This window comes from Oryzias latipes, chromosome 24 (assembly GCF_053564925.1).
Source record: "Oryzias latipes strain Hd-rR chromosome 24, Olatipes_Hd-rR_3.1".
Lineage (NCBI taxonomy): Eukaryota > Metazoa > Chordata > Actinopteri > Beloniformes > Adrianichthyidae > Oryzias > Oryzias latipes.
The window spans coordinates 15,978,030-15,997,008 of NC_136260.1; the positions used below are offsets into that span (position 1 = coordinate 15,978,030).

General features: G+C 39.4%; 2 protein-coding genes across 5 annotated transcripts; one reads left to right on the forward strand and one right to left on the reverse strand.

Moving 5' to 3' along the window:
• Positions 1–1,479: 1,479 nt before the first annotated feature.
• Positions 1,480–7,493, reverse strand: dcph1 (damage control phosphatase 1). 2 transcript variants are annotated; one of them, XM_004083604.5, is made up of 6 exons: positions 7,281–7,410; positions 5,162–5,253; positions 4,829–4,934; positions 4,513–4,754; positions 2,929–3,094; positions 1,480–2,640 (listed from the first exon to the last, which is right to left on the reverse strand). In XM_004083604.5, exons 1-6 carry the CDS (start codon positions 7,281–7,283, stop codon positions 1,873–1,875), a joined length of 1,377 nt encoding a protein of 458 aa, XP_004083652.2. In that variant the 5' UTR covers positions 7,284–7,410; the 3' UTR covers positions 1,480–1,872. The 2 variants fall into 2 exon arrangements, with proteins under 2 accessions (XP_004083652.2, XP_078799102.1); XM_078942976.1 differs by lacking the exon at positions 5,162–5,253 and having other exon boundaries at positions 7,281–7,493.
• zbtb2b (zinc finger and BTB domain containing 2b) lies at positions 7,284–18,943 on the forward strand. 3 transcript variants are annotated; one of them, XM_078942974.1, is made up of 3 exons: positions 7,284–7,545; positions 15,099–15,279; positions 15,383–18,943. In XM_078942974.1, exons 2-3 carry the CDS (start codon positions 15,107–15,109, stop codon positions 16,788–16,790), a joined length of 1,581 nt encoding a protein of 526 aa, XP_078799100.1. In that variant the 5' UTR covers positions 7,284–7,545; positions 15,099–15,106; the 3' UTR covers positions 16,791–18,943. The 3 variants fall into 3 exon arrangements, with proteins under 3 accessions (XP_078799100.1, XP_078799101.1, XP_004083651.1); XM_078942975.1 differs by having other exon boundaries at positions 7,305–7,506; XM_004083603.5 differs by lacking the exon at positions 7,284–7,545 and adding an exon at positions 9,545–9,877.
• Positions 18,944–18,979: the final 36 nt, after the last annotated feature.

Sequence of the window (18,979 nt, forward strand, 5' to 3'; positions counted from 1 at the left end):
TAACACAGCAAACAAAGCAGGGGGTCAAATCTCAATCTGACAGCCAACAATTACACAATCAATTCCAAATAAGGAAATTAATGGGGATTTTAAATGCAGAAAAAGAGGAAAAAAAGATAATAAACACAAAAAAAAAGGTTTGGTCAAAGGGGAAGTGGCAAAACATTTCCACTAAAGCCAAATTGCTGATGCCATAGATTTCTGGAAAAAAATAGTATTTACACTTTAAAGTTTTTTTTGTGTGTACTTGAATTACTAGGAAAGAAAAATGGACTTGAAATTCTTCCAGGAAAATTAGATTTGAATAATATTAACATAAAAATGGGGGGGGGGGCTAAAATAAAGCTGATTTTATCAAGATATGATCTTCTTATATGTTAGAATAAACATGAGCATGCTCGACTGCTGAAGGGGGGAACAAAAGCCCTCCTCCTCGTTCCTGTCCGGACTCTTTCTTGAACAAACAGCCCAATTTTCAAGACATGTTGGGGTCAAGTGGGAAACAAGTAGTCTTGATGATGATATGGATCATTTTGCATTTTTCCTAGAATAAAATTGATGACAGCAACACCAGGAAACAGCAAAAAATGACTGGTTGGGAAGCAAACGTATCCAGCAAATCACCAAAAATGGCTTTAGCACGCCTCTTAGAATAATTGACCTCATTTTCGTGACGGACCACCTTCACAAAGTACGACAATTATACCCCTCGTTCATTCAGAATTGTAATGCACATGTTGCAGCATTTCCAACTGTTTCGTTTACAGGTTTTTAAAGTCCGACCTGACCTGAATGCAACAGGTCAACATGCGAGAGCAGAAAAATAAAGACAAGATGCCCCACTCTTAGTTTCATCTATTTATTACCTTTTTCATCTGTTCAGGTTTATTACAAGTGTGTGTTTTATTTGAGCGCAGACAGGCGTCAGGATGGACTCCAGATTTTGGCCAGGGAGATTTAAAGCTTTAATCCAAACCATTCAGATTAAAAATCAACACCCAAACCTTCCTCTGATCTTTACTTTGAAATCAAACTTTCAGGCAAATCTGCCTTCATAATAAAAAAAATCCAGCAGCAAGATAAAATCGGAATATGGGTTTAAAAAACTTCAGAAACTTTTCTTTTATTGATCAAATCGGAGCTCCTGTTTGAGCATTTGGCATTACTGAAGTCTTTAGATTCACTTTACTGCAAGTGATCAGACTTGTGTAAATATTTGGAATGTTTTTCGCCATTCTAGATAATGCTGCCATGTTTTCAGTTCTTCTTTGCCAACTTTTAATCTCTAGTTTCCGTGGAGCGGCCCGCTTCCAAAATTTAAAATCTAATCAAGGAAAACGAAATTTGTGCCAATGTTGCAACATTATCTGTCCAAGATTTATTTATGAAAGAATTGAAAAATATTTGAACTACAGGAGAGATTTGAAAAAAGAAAAAAACTAATTTGTAATCTGGAATAATAAAAAAAATGTCAGATAATTTGCAGTTTAGTTGTTTTTATTTAATTAATAAAAAAATGCTTAGGAAATGAACAATAATTATAGTTTACTTTCTTTTCAGTGCATGCACACGGTTTGCAGCTCCAATATCACCGAGATCCACAAACATTAATCTGTAAACATGTTCAGCAAACAAGTCTTGAAAATAAAAATATGTTACAGAAAATGTCCAAATTTACTTTGTGAATTCATGTAATGATTAAAAAAAAAGCTACTTAAAGCATGAGATGATGTTACTCATGAAAAATTATGAACAAAACTATAAAACAGCTGAATCTAATGAAGTGCTGAAAGGTAAGAAACCTCCAATTTTATTTATTTTTTTGCTTTTGACCTCCATCCTGTTTTAATGAACCACATTGTGACCCACAGCTCAGACCGGCTTAGGGCTGTAGAACTGAATGACGGCGTATTTTCCGTTAGTCATCCAGGTTGGGTCTCTGGAGGTGAGCTTCTCGCCTCGGCCTGGCTGGAGACCAACCTGGACGTTGGCCTTGAGGGTTCTTAGACTGCACAGCGGTGCAGGCTGGAACCCTTGCAGCGCAGTGCTGAACTCCACCGTGTGGTCCCAGGCCCTGTCCCCCGTCAGCTTCCTGTAGTTGAGATCCCCTTTGAACAGAACCAAGTCCGCCTGCTGCAAACGCGAATACAGGTCAGGAGCATCGGCTGCCATGTCGCAGAACTCATGGGGCTGAGTCCAGAAAGGGTGATCGTGATAGCTCCACGCACCCACTTTCAAATAGTTCTGCCACTGGAAACCTCTCTTGGACATCCACTTGTGATTGGCCGCCATGGTCTGCCGGACAGTCCAGTGAAAGTCATTAGCAGTCACATCGGAGACGAACCACGGGAAGGATTTTCCATGAAAATAAATCTTGCGTACGAGGCCCGAGGACACCAGGAAATCTGCTAAGACCAAGTCAGTGACTAACTCAAAGCCTGCATTGTCTAGAACAATGTCCACTCTGTCCACAGACTCTCCAGCCCTTTGTGAAGACATCAGACTCGACCACACCATGCCGGAGTCATTCACCAAGATAAACGGCTGCAGGCTGGCGAGGGCGTCTATGGGGCTGATCTTCTGAGAGTTGTCTTGCCCAGCGGAGATGGAAAGATCACACTTGTTGCCCCACAAAGAGATCTAAAAATAGCAAAATCAGGCGAATTCTTAGTTTGAATGATGCTCTTAAATTTCAGTTAAAAATATTTCCAAGGCAAAGAGTTGAAAGACATTAGAAATGCTGCACTGAAGAACTGAGCGTGACATTGAGCTGAAGCGTTAACTGAACACCACAATGGAGCTCTGTGAGCGTGCTCGCAGTAAATCCTGCGTTCACAGGAAGAGCTAAGCCAAAAATCACCCGATGAATTAACTGTTGCCATCCTCAGCGAGCCCCATCCGAACACTGTGAAAGGAGGAGACACTGACCTGCAGCAGTTTGTTGAAATCCTCCGACAACCGATCCGGAGAGAGCTTCTCTGCGTTCTTTTGGATGTCCTCCAGAAAAGTACACAGAGTCATCACAGCCTTCTGAGACTCATAAAAGCTCTGAGTCTTTCCTTCATTAAAGACATCAAAGTTACTGATGGGGGGGCTGAAATAAAACAAGGAAAATAAAAGCATGACAGATACAAAACTGAAGAAATACAACCTTCTGTGTTTACTTCTCTGGAACTAAATGTCAAAGCATCCATGAAACAACAGCATCACTGAGAGCCTTTCAGGTTCAGATGATGTGTGTTAATGATCTGCTCTGTGATGCTGTCATCACGTCAGTAATGACGATTTTAAGCGAGGACTCCAAAATAAAGCAAAACAGATTTAAAGAAAAGCACTTTTTGACATTTTGGACTCTCTCTTACTTATTTACAGTTCTCTGCCTGTTTGACCCCAAAAAGCTACCAAGCCAACATAAAGCTGTTTATTTTATTTTTTATTCTTCTAACCTGCAATGATAGTCAATCTGGACTGTCCTGACTCCACAACTTTCAGGTAAGATATTTGAGAAAAGTCCCAATAATTACATAAATAAGTAGCTTCAAATTGTCTGAAGGTAAATGCTGCTATCAGGAGGTTTGTAAAGGGAAAGGTTTAGCTCTCTTAGCTGATGTATCACAACTCCAAACAAGAATCTAACCTCTGCCAGGACTACCTTTGGGGGGGGGGGGGGGGAACTGCAAGATAAGCCTGAAAATGTGCAGCGGGTGGAACAGTCCCCAAGTGTAAAACCCCAAAGTGATGGTTTGGAAGAAACTGAAAAAATAAACGTCTGAGGACACTAACTTCCAAGCACCACCCATTTAGGCGAATTCCTGCAGGAGTTTAGATACACTTTCCAGGTAATATTTAACTATTGTTTTAGAAAGAACAATATAAAGGTGTCCAGCTAAAAGCCGACTAACACGATGAGTTAAAACTCCAGAAAAAGTCATAATTTGTGAAGTGACTCCATCTTTTCTTTTTCTGTCTCATTTTGCTGTTGTAAAACTTTGAGCTGGTAATTTCATTGAATTAGTAACATCAAATCTGACACACTCTTCTACAACAACAACCCGTTTCATATCCCCCTCACTCTGAGTGAATACAGAGTTGCTGGGGCCTATCCCAGTCCTGCACAAACACACCCAATGTCAATTGAGCTCACAGGGACAATGTCCAGTCACCAAACATCCTATGATTTTTTTTTTTATGATTCGTGTTTGTTTTGTTTTCCTTCAGGCTGCAGAGAGGTGACAGCCTGCTGGTGCTGCTGGTGCAAAGAAAGGACTTTCAAAAAGCAAAAAGGTTGTTTAGAACGACGCCTACTTTATAATTCATTTATTTCAAATATTTAACATCTAAATGTTAACTTGAATTTTTTTGAAACAGTTAAGGACTTGACCTGGGTTTTGATCTGTAAAAAACTGGACCAAATGGCTCCTTTTGTGTTAAAGGTTGCAGACTCCCTGACCTAACCTCATTGCCGTAACAAGTATTAAAGGTAAACAGGACTTCACAGAGGGGGTTTCTCACTTCAGACTGACTGCCTCTTGGATCCTGCGGTACATGTAGCATTCTACATAAAGCCACGGAGACGTGAACCAGCTGACAGGCTCCTGGTCGCCCTGCAGCCTCTGTTGTCTCTGCAGATACTCATTCCAGGAGTCTGCGTCTTCCAAACCATCCGTCAGTTCAATGACAGGTTTGTCAGTCAGCAGCTCATTCCTCAGCTTTGACAGAAGAGCTATCGCTTGTTTCTCTGCGTTGATGCCCTCCTGTTGAAATAGGAAACACTCATTTAGTTGTGCAATTCAGAGACAGAAAAATAAATGCCAATGTCAGTCAGTACCTCGCCATGTTCCTCAAAAAACTTGCTTTTGTTGCGGTGGATTGTGTCAATAACTTTTGTCAGAATGGTCGGCAGTCTGTCCCGGATAGTCAAATAGGCAAATGAGCTGCAGGAGGGCAAAACAGTGTGGTTTAATTAGCTGAACTTCCCAATTACCTAATAGAATTTGATGTTTTCCAAGCTAAGCTGTAATCGTCCAGGCGCATGCTAACTGACAGCAAAATGACGCAACTAAACCGAACAACCAAGATATTTAGCTGTTAAAATAAAGCATTTATTTTTGGGTTGCTTTAAAAAACACAAGATTAAAAGAGGTGAAGATAGCCTACATACCCTGTCACTTTGGCTGATAGAGAAGGTGGAACTCCTCTCTGAACCACCGCCATCTTTGAAACGACGCGTTCAAACAAAACTTTATTGACAAACTGTTTGCGAAAAAGAAGTTTGAGTTTAAAAAAGATTTTTTTTATCCCATAGACGGACTTGTATCTAACTTTTCAATCCTTGCTTCAATTTTAAGGAGAGCATGTATATTTTGTCTTTTTAATTGCACCCGTTTACATGTTTTTTGAAGTTTGCGCAGACTATGCGATTCCGCCATCTACTGGTTTTATAGCTGATTGCAGTTACGGGGACCTGTGATTGCGTTGCATCCTAAAACTAATAGTTATGTTTAAAAAAATTTTCCGTCAGTCACTAAAATAACAGCAACGACAAAACTTGTCAAAAAAGAATTTTTCTCATACCATTTTTTTGTAACTTTTTTGAATAGCATTGTTTCCAGAAGGGAGAGCCAGAAATATTAAGGCTACATCATCTCAATTTATTGGCTATTTAACTGGATAACTTTTTAAAACATTTTAATTAGAAGATTACTTATCCTGAACCATATATTTTTTTAATTAACATGAGAAGATATATGGATAAAAACAGGGCTTAGCAACAAAGAACAGCTTATCTTCAAAACTGGTCAGAATAAAGATGTTTCTGCCAGATATTCTTTTCAAAATAGTTTAGGTTTGACTCTAAAACTCTAAAAATAAATACATCATGTGCTGCTTTGCATGTAAAGTGTTGCATACAACATCTATTTAACTCTTAAAATATTACTAATTTGAAAATAAGATTGACTTTGTGTTGTGTTCAGTAAAGGTAAACAATGATCAAATGTGAGTTAACATTTGTTTTAAAATGCTTCCATGTCAGTAAAAAAGCAAAGGTTGGCATTTCTTTTTTATTATTATAAGCCATGTAGGCGAAAAGACTACAATAATTTGCATAATTATTTACCTTGATTGTAAATCCTATGTTTAACTGATAATGGTTAGGAGTAGGACTTTAGGTGTGACCTCACAAATTCACGGTGAAAATATGTCAACTCCACACAGAATGGACCCAAATGAAGCACAGCCTCCTCGCTGTGAATGGAAAATGTGAATCTCTACAGCAACGAGCCATCAAAATGTGAGACTCGCATAATTTACCTCAAGACTAAAAATAAAAGTTTTTATGTTAAGTATTTCATCCTAAACAGAATTACATGGTTGTAAATTGCATTGAAGATGCAAAGTCAGTAGCTTTTGTGATTCTTTTTTCAAAACCACAGAACAATACATGACAGGGAATGTCAACTGAGTTTGACAAATAGTTGAGAAAAGTACATCTGCAAGAAGAAATTGTTTGCTATTGTCTTCAGGCGTGAATGCCTGAAGCTTGGTTATTTACCTTGTAGAAAAGTGTTTTGTTTACATCTTGGTAATTTGAATAATTGTAAAAACTTCTAAAAACAAATACGATTTTTAGCAACAATTTCAAACTAAGTAACACAAATCTGTCATACCATACAATTGATCAATGCAGTTCAACTCAATGTCCTCTCAGAAATTACTTTTATGTTTTGACACTAATTAAACGTTTTTTTAAAGCCTTTAGTAACCATTTTATTTGAAAATCGGTTGCTTTAACTGGAAGATTTTCTTTTGTGCATAAGTTTGTTTGTTTTTTTACATTGTCCAAAAGTTATTCCTAAACAAATGTGAGCTCATTTATGACACACTAGGTGTTCCATAGATTAGCCCCTGAGCATCCCTTGTTATGCAGGACAACAGTTGTCATGGAGATATTGATTCCCTCCTTAAAAGAAGCCCCCCAGTTTTAAACCCCGGGGCCTTTTGGCGGGAAATAGAGGGTGTTGAGTTAAAAAAAACTTGTTTGTGTGATTTCTGCCCTAAATACTGATACTATATAGATGCTGGCTTAAATAGTTTAAATTAAAACTTTTTATGATAATAAATCAGACCGGTGCATAGCCATAACTATGGATATAGTTTTTTTCGTTTGTTATATTTTAAGGCAAAAAGTTGCAGGATTTAAAGATGTGCTGCCTCCAATTTACAATGTTGGACAATTTTGCATTTCGATTAGTCTTTTTTTTAACATCAAACGTGGTCACCATAGGAACAGGCTTGGCCGTTCTGAGGATAAAGGATCCCCGTCTATGCAGGGAGTCCAGCTGCTTCCACCTCCGGTGTTCATCCACCGCCGGTCTCCCTTCCCCCCACCGGGGCCCCAGGCTGGCCGGATCTGTTTGTGAGAGGAGTGACTCACCACTCCGGTTTCAAAACAGGCCAAGGACGAGGGGGAGGGCGGCAGTTAACGTCAACGGCCTGTTTGAACGGGTGTGTGCCGCACGCACACGCACGGGTCTAACCGTTTTGGTGAGATGTTTAGACTCACATCATGTTCATAAAGAGGATGTTCAGTTTTCAGGTAGAAAAACCCAGCACTTTAAAAACAAATATAGTCTAAAACAATGTTTGCTTGGATGAAAAAAGGTATTAATCTTCATAATAGGACACAAATAGTAAGTTCCCAGAGGCCCCTGCTGGGGGCCTTTCAGACAGGCTTCTGCTTTCATTTCCATATTGCTCAACAAGTGGTTTGTTTTGCAAAACAATTTTACCTTATATTTTATTATCGGAGGACTTTCAGTAGAACGGGGGGATAAAATTTTGTTGATGTGTTTTATCCACCAGAACAGCTCCACCCTGAATAGAATCATATTATAGACTTTCTTCTTCTATCTGGCATCTTCTCTGACGCACAAACCCCACCCAACTTCTGCTTGTGGTGCAGTTTTCACAAAACCTCTCTCCAGTGACTCCCTGCTCTTAGCGTTCAAAGTGCAGCTGTAAAGATCTTGGATTGATGCATTTCATTGCTTCAGATGTGGCAAAAGATGCAACGAAAAGGCTCTTATAGGCTTAAAAAAATGAATCTATAAAAAGAAACAACATAAACATAAAGTTTATTTTAAATCACAAAGACTTAAGAGGTTGAGCTAAACTACCTTTAAAGCCAATTTCAGCATAACATCCAAGTTAAAGTCTGATTTATTTGGAATTTGCATTGCTCTTGAAGAAACTGCTTTCCCTGAGTCAACTACAACCAGAACTTTTCAAAACTGCAACATCTACAAAGTAGTACTTTAAGTAACACTGAAATACAAACTAATAATCCCATCAGTCTTTATTAGAAGAAATGTAAGAAAATAGAAAGTATTTTGCATCAAAAAATATTTTTAAGGTTTTTTCTTTTTTCTAAACTTCAAAAAAGTTCAGGCTTTTATTTTGTAAAATGTTCAAGCCACATATTGTTTTATATATTATTATAAGTTTGTTAAACCTTTAAAACAAAAAAGGCATTTTCTTCTAAAATAAGCTAAAAATGTAAGATATACAAAACTACATTTCTGTTACAAAAAAACAACAACCAAATGATGCTGTTCAGAGTAAAAATATTAAGTAAATATAGAAATTTATTTTGCTTTATTGCTTTTATTGTCTTTCATAGCTTCAAGACAAGTTGTCAACACATAATGTATACTGAAAGAAAGGAGGTAACCTGTATCTATTGGCATCTAGATAAATGTAAGGAAGATTTATATATGAGCAAATATTCATTTCCATCTCAATTATGAATGTAAAAAACTGACTTTATATTAGGTAAACTTTAAGGCGTAAATATATATTTAAGGATATTCAAAACATTTAATCAATTCACAAACATTTTTTTAATTTGGCAAATAATTAAATGTTTCCTACATAAAAAAAGTAAATCAATATGTTTCCACTAAAGACCAAATACATTGGCACAAAAAATAACAGATGCATGTCATGCATTTTCCTTGATATTTTTATTGCATTTAGATGCAAAAAGATAACACTCCTAAGTTTAGCTATTTATCTAACAGTTTTAAACGACTGTGCACAATCCAAATGGAGATGGATTCATATTTTAACTGTAATTTACTTTACAATAGTAGTTTTCTAGTAAAATAATGTAATGGAAAACGTTCTTGATAAAAAAAAATCAAATAAGTATTTTTCCTTAAATTACTCAAAATTCAAATATAAGAGGAGCTAATATTACGTATGTTAATGTTAGTATAAAACTAATAATGTGTTTGTTTACATGTAGAAATACAAGAAGAAATTGTTGAACCAAAATATAAACAATTGAATGTAAGCCAAAACCATTAATATTTATAATATAACTCATATAACACTATAAAAGTAGTCGTTTTTATAATGCATGTAAAAAATAATAAAATAAAACAATTAAAAGTTGATTTAAAGTTGTTTTGTGTTGAACAGTAGGATTGGAGGTGCGTTCAGGGACGGTGGCGCGCTCGGGTTTTTTTCTCCTTCCTATCGTTAACGGCAGAGCCTCAATGATTAACAACCATACGGTGAGTGAGACGCGGCGGTTACTGAGTGCGGGAAAATCACGTAAACTCCACCGCCCACTTCTCAACGGATTGTCTACAAAGGCTGCGTTTTGGCTGGTTATCTCCAGCAGTCATGTGATTGTAACGTAAAACCCCTAAACCGGAAAACACCGACGGACGACCCTCTCCGCCGCCAACGAATGCTGCGTTTACGAGGAGCGCAGTTGAGGCTGCTGCGAGCGCAGAGGACGGACGATCCTCCGGTAACAAACAAACAACGGCGACGCCGCGACAACTCCAGGAATTCCCGCGCAGCTCAGGTACGACGTTTGCGTTTCCCACCGTGTTGGCGGTCACTGGCGGCTGTAGCGCGGCTCTGTTTACTGCAAATGTCACGGGGGAAGTTGAAAGAAACGCGTTCGTGACCAGCCCCATCCCCCTTGCGTCTTTTCCTGTTATGTGTGTGTGTCTGTGGCGCGCACGCATGTCCGTTTTCTCGCGACCGAGAGGGACCCGAGGCAAGGGCAGGAGTCGGTCCTCGCTCGCACGGCGGCTGCTCCGCGCGTCTCCGGGCTCCGCAGGCTCCTCCGACGCCTCCTATCTGGGGCTTGGACGCGTTTTGGGGTTGTTTGCGCTCTCCAGACGGCTCTCGTGGGCGCTTTTCTTTTTCAGAGTAACTGAAATTCTCACCACGGAAGCGACGCTTCCACGTGTGTCGATCACAGCAGGGGCGGCGCTACGCGCCTGCAAACAAGATCATGCACACAGCATTTATAAACGATCAACTAGACTTTTGCGCATTTTAGGGACAAAGAACAATAAGTTAGAATTTGGAAACGGATGTTTGGCACAATATTTCTTTCTTGGATTTGTGCGTAAAGCTGTTAATTCCATTTAAATAACGCTACATATGGAGAAGTAACGAGTTACTAAAGTACTTTTTTTTTCAAAAAATCCTACTCCCTAGGCCTAGGGTAGTTTTACTACACCATACTTTACCTTTACTTGAGTAATACCAGTACTCTCACCCAACCTAAATTAGCTGTATTCATCAAGTTCCTTTTTAATTTTAGTAATTAAAATTTTAACAGATATTTAATGGTAATTATTCGCAGTGATGTATTATGGACTAAAAAATACATTGGGCCAGCTCAAAGAATGTTTGAAAGTTAGAAAGAACTGGATCTATTCTATGTAATACTAGAAAGTAAAGGATTAAACACCCAATTAAAGAAAAAAAAATTTTCTTCGTGTTTTTAACGTTTTTTCTCGTAGTATTTTTCAAAAGATGGAGATTATATATATATATATATATATATATATATATATATATATATATATATATATATATATATATATATATATATATCTCCTTGCAGACAAGTAGATCCATACTCGTCTTTGCTTTCTACGTCTGAGGTGGCATCTGGCTCAGAACTGTACATCAGATGTCTCCAATATTGCTTGCCATTTTTGTTGCACTTGTAATGTAAACAGAGAGCTCTCAGCAACAAGGCACTAAAAGTCCCGCCCACAAATCAGAGGCACAATTTCAAGGAACCCCTGCTGTTCTGCAGAAACTACAAAACTACATGGCTTTTTTTTTTTTTTGGCTAAAACAGCATAATCATGATTGAAAAACCACTGGGAATACTTCTTAAGTGAACCAATAAAATTAAAATAATTGGCATTTTGAATCTTATATCGTAATTTATTCCACATATCGGTAGAAATAGGGAAAAAAAGGTGAATGTTTATGTTCACATATATCTAATTTGTATTTCAATATCTAAAATTGTATTCAAACTGCTGCTTGGTACTTGGTAGTTATTTTCACAAGTTGGTTATACTTAAATAATTGTTTCTTGAAGTACTTTTTTACTCGGTTGTATCATTAAAGTAAGGGTACTTGTGTTCATGTTCTAGATACTAGATGGTGTTGGATGAACACAAAATAAATATTTAATAATACTTTTGCCAATCGTCCAACTCTGCTGTTGACTCTTCATTGTTGGAGAGGACGGTCAAGCTTTAGGAGACAGGTCAGGAGGACCACTCCCCTCCCCCTAATTCTGCAGGTAGATTCTGACCCCCCACCCCGTTAGGGTGACCATTGTCATCTTAGATGAGGGTTTTGTCTCGGACTTTGGAGATAATGTAGAATCTTATCTTGACGAGCAGGAAGCTGTCATCCATCCATCCTGCAAATCTGGAGAGGACAGCTTGTGTAGTCATCTGCTTGGAATGCTCACTTTGCAACCCGTCTTCCCAATTTATGAAAGTCAGTCTCAAGTTTGGAGATGGTTCTTGGGAGAACCTACAGAAGTTCCACTTTGAAGTTATGGCATGAGTCCTGCCCACTTCTGAAGCAGACATCTACCTCTGACCTTTTATTTTTACGCAAAAATTGACTCTGCAGCTCATCCTACAAATGCTTGTTTCTTACAAACATGGCAACTTTAAACGTTTTTTACAGAGAAGCTTTGCTATAACAAATAATCAACGAACACATTTTTTCAGATCTGCAGTATAAAATTCCATTAATTTTATTTCAATCTATTTATCAGATGCATCAAACTATAATTCAAAACTGTAAAAATATAAGTAATATATGGGGCATTAAGAGAATTCTACTAATGTAGTTTTGGACAATACTTTAAAAAAAGTGTTTTCAAGAAATTAAATTAAGCACAAAAGTTCAGGAAAAAAGTATTTTTAATTAACCGAAAATATGTGCAAAGGTGTTTTTGTTGCTATAATCCCAAAGTAAATTTAGCTAACATCTTATAAACGGAGCTCTTGTGTTATATGCTATTATCAACATAAATACTTTTCTGGGCTGAACTTTCTTTTTACTAAATTTTTGATGTTGGTTTTCTTTCTAAATTGTTTGTTGGACACCAAAGGGGCCTCCTTGCAAATCAGCAAGAGTGACAACATTTTTTCACATATATTATAGTCAAGATATCTTTGGATCAAATTTAGAAACTAAAAAAACTACAAACCTGCTGGTTTGATCTAAAATCTTTTTTTTTTTTTTAAAGTTTGTACTGATATGTTTAATTCTATTGCAGTGATTCTATTGATCACATATATAATCTATTAAGACCCTCTATAATACAATTTATTTTGTATTGCTGGTGAAGGAGTACCTCATTTCCGAGAGTTAAAACTGGTACAGAAATTCAAATTCATGTCACGATTTCTCATAAGAAAGGTGCAAAAATGTTGCAGTTGTTCACAGATACATTCCTATTACACGGAAAATAAATGTCCTATTTCTTAAATATAAAAATGAGATAAAGCCGCTGTTATTCTAATAAATGACTAAATATTTTAACTTTTCTTAAGTCTACACCAGCAGGTAAAGAAGGAGAAAATTCCCTTTAGACCTAACTTTCAGCAGTGTCTTTTCTGCAGAATTCTTGCAGAAGCATGCACGCTCCTGTTGCATTCCAGTCTCACCTTCTCTGCTCTCTGACCCCTGATAAACCCACAAATGTGCAGAGGGCTTTTGCACCCAGCGCAGAATCCCCTCAGAGAGAATAAAAGCTGATAGAGTGTCTGTTATCGCCCCTTTCCAGACATTTTCCTAACCTGTTTGATGTGGAGAAAGTGGCAGTGGAGGAGAATCCTCCTTCCCATTGGCTGTCTCTGCTGGATGGGGAGGGGGTGTAGAACCAGCTCTGGCTTGGAATGTGTGTCGACACCCATTGCTCTGGTCATGTGATGGCCTGAAGCCCTCTGAGACCAGAGGTGACCTTTCAGGTCACCAGAACCCTACGCCTTGGCCAGCAGAATTTGAAATGTCTTAAGATGGAATTTTTCCCGACATTTCACTTAAAGAACAATCAGTAATGGTCATTTTTTGCTCTCTTTTGAGTATTTTTCTTTAAGTGATGCTAAGTTAAAACTCTAGTTTAAATTTACGTATTTGTTTTAAGTAGCTCCTAACGCACCAACACTTGTTAATATCTGACTTTAAATGCATTAAAGTGTGACTTTGATATTCAGACCGGCCTTAGAGTGACTCAGCAGTATTTATAGTTTTTGCTGGTTCAGGATTCGGTGATTAAATGACTACAACACCAATTTTTTAATTTGTGAAATTTAATTTATTGCAACCTTCAAAATCTCAACTGCAGTAGTTTTACTTCATTTCAAGAGCAAGAGAAAAATGCCAGAAAGAAGTGAAATCATCAAGATTTTAAAACTCCAGATTGGTATAGTTTATTACAGCAGAGGCAAAGCTTAATTAAGCGACCAACATTTTAATTGAATGCACTTCTCTGCCCCACACTCATCTTCGGATGTGTTGCTTTTGAGCGGAAAACTCCCTCTTAACAGGAAGACACCCCCTCCGCCGCCCCAGCAGAAGCAGACTCTGCTGGGGGTTGACCATCTGCTGTGACCGTTGGGGGTCAGGGAGGACAGGAAAGAGACAAACAAAAACACTGGAACATCTGTTATGAGACAAAGAAAGAGAAAAGTTAGTAACTGCACCAATGATATGGATGTTAGGGGCAGCAGAGGAACCATGTCCAGCCTGACCGAACACAAAACGCATGCTAAACATTATTATTATCTGTATTAAGAGTTAAGTGTGACCTTTCTGATGAAAATGGAGTTTTAGGTGTTTTTAACGTGTTATTGTGGCATTTTTCTGATAATGCAAGACACATGTTATGAAAATTAGGCTTAAAATTGCTTGTCGGAGTATTTCTTTATTCAAATTGTGGTGCTTCTGGAGCAGAATATAAAAATGCAGTTTAAAAAAGCTTGTAGTTGTGACGCAAAACCTGCAATCGGCGAGCCACAAGCTCCCTGCTCTGCTCCATTCCAATGCATCCACTTGCAGACAAATAAATCCATGGATGTCTTGTTAAAAATGAAAGTTTTGACTTTTTATTTTTCAAATCTACATGCCACCTCCGTGCCGGCTCCAAGCCCGGTTTGAGAAGGTTGCGTCAGGAAGGGCATCCGGCGTAAAACATTGCCAAGTTTACCGTGCGACTTGTTCGCTGTGGCGACCCCTGATGGGAGAAGCCGAAAGAGGAAGAAGATTTTTCAAATCTACATGAATCTGTATTATTAGAAATATGAAGGAAACTCCAGTTTAAAGAAATATGAGTTTACAATTTCTAGGCTTCCGGGATTAGAATCTTTATTTATTTTTTTTTGTTTTTTTTTTTTACAAAATAGAGGTGTGCGAGATTTAGTTTATTTTAATTTTTAAGTTGTATTACTGTTAGTTTTTTGCAGAGCAGCTAACATTTGTGGTCCAGTCAAAAATAACAAAAAAAAATTCCTAAAGACATTTCAAGGAAAATGTCATTTTTGGTTCCAGGTGCATTGGAATAAATGTGGATTCTCTATTTTGTTAAATGTGTGTTGTTGTTGTTTTTTAAGTTGGTGGTGTCTGTTTAGCCTCTGTGTTGTTTGTCAGATCATCACTGACAGCTTGACTCTGTGGTCACAATACTCTGCTCCGCTTCCATACAGGAAACTCACTGCTGTTTCTGTGTTTGTGTCTCTGTGCAGGTCAAAGAATGGAGTTGGCCAACCATGGTCTTATCCTGCTGCAACAGCTTAACTCTCAGAGGGAGTTTGGCTTCCTGTGCGACTGCACTGTGGCTATAGGAGATGTCTTCTTTAAAGCCCACAAAGCCGTCCTGGCTGCCTTCTCCAACTACTTCAGAATGCTCTTTATCCACCAGGACAGGTGCAGAAGATGAACAATAGCAAGATTGAAGTGAAATGTCGAACCCTTTGGTGAGATGTTGCATAAACCTCCATGTAATGAGGCGTAACTGTCTGTGTTTCAGTGACTGTGTGCGTCTCAAAGCTGCCGACATACAGCCAGACATCTTCAGCTACCTTCTCAACCTGATGTACACGGGCAAGCTCGCCCCGCAGCTGATAGACCCTGCACGGCTGGAGCAGGGAGTCCGATTCCTGCATGCCTATCCGCTGTTGCAGGAGGCCAGCCAGTCTGTGTACACCCACCCCGATCAGAGCATCAACCTGTCCACCTCCCTCTACGGCATCCAGATCTCTGACCAAAAAGGGGCGCTGTCAGCCAGGGAACCCACCCGACGACAGCTGTCCTCACCCTTTGACGCGGAGCAGACCGGCTCTGAGGGCAAAGTTCCGTCCACCCCGGCAGCATTGTCGTTCGTGAACTCGTCACCCCCCAAACAGGCCTCTTCGCCCTCTGATCTGGGGGCTACAACCAGTGGCATGAAGCCACTAACTGAGGAGATGGGGATGGACGTTCTGAATGCAGATGGATCCTCTGCCGGCGCCATCCTCCACGTGAAACCCAGCATAATGAAGAGAAACTCGTCCTTTAGGAAGCATTACTCCTGTCACGTCTGCAGGAGCAGGTTCACCCAAAGGAGTCTGCTGAGAGAGCACCTCCTGCAGCACAGCCAGGCTCTGCTGCATTCACCAGCAGAGCCCAGCAAGGTCCTGTCGCCCATGGTGACCGGAGAGCACAGCATGGCGGCAGAAAGCGTTAGAGAAATCAAGCTGGGGTCGAGCGGCTCTGTCGCACAGGCAGCAGTAGAGGTCATCAGTGACAGCGAGCAAACTCCCGTATCGGTCACCAACTCGGACTCCCCCCAAGCAGAGGTGTCCACTTCCACCTGGGGGGTGGGGGGGTTAAACTCTCAGGCAGACACTCCGCCGCCATCTGACATCGCCGACATCGACAACCTCGAGAATGCCGACTTAGACCGGGAGGTAAAGCGGCGGAAGTACGAGTGCTCCACCTGCGGCCGGAAGTTCATCCAGAAGAGCCACTGGCGCGAGCACATGTACATCCACACGGGAAAGCCCTTCAAGTGCAGCGCCTGCGGAAAGAGCTTCTGCCGTGCCAACCAGGCGGCCCGCCACGTGTGCCTGAACCAGGGGGCCGACTCCTACACCATGGTGGACCGGCAGAGCATGGAGCTGTGCGCGGCGGGAGACGACAGCAGCCAGATGGAGGCGATGTTTTTGGGTTCCACGAAGCCTTACAAGTGTAACATTTGTGCGACCACCTTCTCTAGTCCGAGCGAGGTCATCAAACACCTCTGCTTCGCTCAGGGTGGACTCGCGGGGCTGCAGGTTAGCACGGGGGCAAGCATGCTGCTGCAGCGAGAAGAACTTTCCAAAGATGAAGGGTCCGACTTGTCCAACTCTGGCACCCCGGTAGAACCAATCAAGACTGAGGAGATCCTCGTAGAATAGTGCCAATCATTGAGTTTCTTTTCCATTCCTTCCTGTGTGTTTTTGTTATCTAAATTATGGAAAGTATAGGTGAAGTTAGTCAGGGGTTGTTTGTTTGAGGTTCTCCCTCTTGTATTTTAGGATGTTTAGAATATTCTCGACTCTGGGAGTTTGAAGCTTTTATTACCATCTGGCTGAAGGGCCTTCTAAAGAGTTTCAATCTTTGTGACGAAGCTCAGCTCAGTTTGGCGGTGTGAAAGGAAAAGGAAGTCAGAGCGGTTAGGGGAGGGGCGGCGGCTTTTCTTGGCGCGATGTGGAGGCTGCATTAGATGTGTGGGGGCTAAAAGCAAAAACAAGCTTTCTGCGTCGAACGAGGCTCAGGCAAATAGAAGCACGCGGACAATCTCATCTGAGTGGTCTCGTCCGTCCTCCGATGGAGTTTTGTCCCAAGAGAATGAAAAGTTTGATATAAAATGACCATTTCCTGTATCTTTTTTTCAGCTGCAGAGCAGTTCAACCCGTGTTTTGTGACGTGTGCTATGCAGGGTTAAGGTTCCTGTCTACTTCCTGTTACCCTTTTACAGCACAGCCTCCGACAGGCGGTCACACCTAACAAAAGTGGCTTGTTTTCCTGCCCCTCTGACTCCCTTTATTGTCGATCTTTTGTGTTCAGCATTGTAAAACACCTCAAAGATAGAATTTATTCCATCCAGAAAAATCCCACCCCGAAAGCAAGGCTGTCGTGCAGACTAATATTTTAGATATACACATATATATGAATACAGTTTTCCTACATTTTTCTGAAATTCCTTGATGTTTGTTTTTCATTTTGTCTGTTGTATTTGTAAAATAATTGCATCATCCTGAAAGATGTATATGATAGCTTCTAAATGAGTAAATCCTTTTAAATTTAAAGTTTTCAAAGTTGTAGGCTCTGACTAGATGTTGATTCTTTCCGGCCAAATTTAGACTTAACGCATCCATCCTGTGTTAAAAGGGAATCTTTAAGGCATCGCTGTTAAAAAACAACTAGCAAACGGTGTCTGTGGTTACATTTGTGCAGACAGTAATTGCCTAATACTGTGCTCGTACTAATATCCCGTTCCACATTCATGAAATGCTAATTATCAACTATTAAAGCGGTAACAAAAACTGGAAAACCCTCGTAAGTATTCAGATAGTAGTTAAGAATTTCACTCCAGATTTAGAGTAAATGTAAAAAAAACAGGCAGATCCATTTGTTTGATTAGAAAATAAAATCTACATTGATAGAATGTTGCTTGTACTACTGAGCACTGGAAATGAGATATTTACAGACAAGTTGCATATATGTGAAGTTTAAAAAGTGCTTTTATGTTTTTACATCTTGTAGGAAGTGCCATACAGGGGTTGGCAAAACGATGTATTAATTACTCCTGCCTTTTGTTAAGAGTGGGTGCTGATGGGAGGTTAGTGTGAGGTGGCACTGCAAAGTTCTCAAAAGTTTACTGTTTTTTTTTTCCAGCAATTTATCCCTTTTTTTCTGACTGATTTGATGAATTATTAAACAGAGATTTGTTTGTGTGTTGCTTTCTTACACTGAAATTGCAGAATTTATCTTTAGAAAAATGGTTTTTTTCTTATAACAGCTGTAATCACGAAAGGTGATGTGCATTTGTTGCAAAAGCAAAAAAGCCACACAAAAAAAACGTTTGGAAGCTGTATTGACTTATCGCCATAAAACAAAAGACAGTTGAAAGGTTCATCGTCAGTATATTTAATGTTTTTGTTGCTTACATACTATTTTGGCTGCAGAGATTTTAAGTTTTTTAATAAGTTTGAGTATTGTTTTGTTAAAAAATTAATTGTTTAATGCAGTGTCCCTAGTTTGTGGCTAGGTGGAGCTGTTTTGCCTTTGTTGGCCATTCAGTTGCTAATTAAATCACCTATGAAGGCAAATCTCTAATACATCCTTCAGATTAAAGTGTTGCGAGACTTAAATTCCACTTTTTCAACATGACTAAAAACCTTCACAGGTTAAACAGTGTCTCAGAAATGTATAACTTAAAGTTAAATGTGTTTTTAGTCAACTTGATCTGGATTTTCTGTGACTGATCTGCATTCTTAGGAATATTTTTGCCCACATAAAAATGCTTCAGCAGTGAAGAACAAACAATAAAAATGTGTTTTTTAAATTAGTGCATTTGCTTGTTTTTATTTATTACAATACG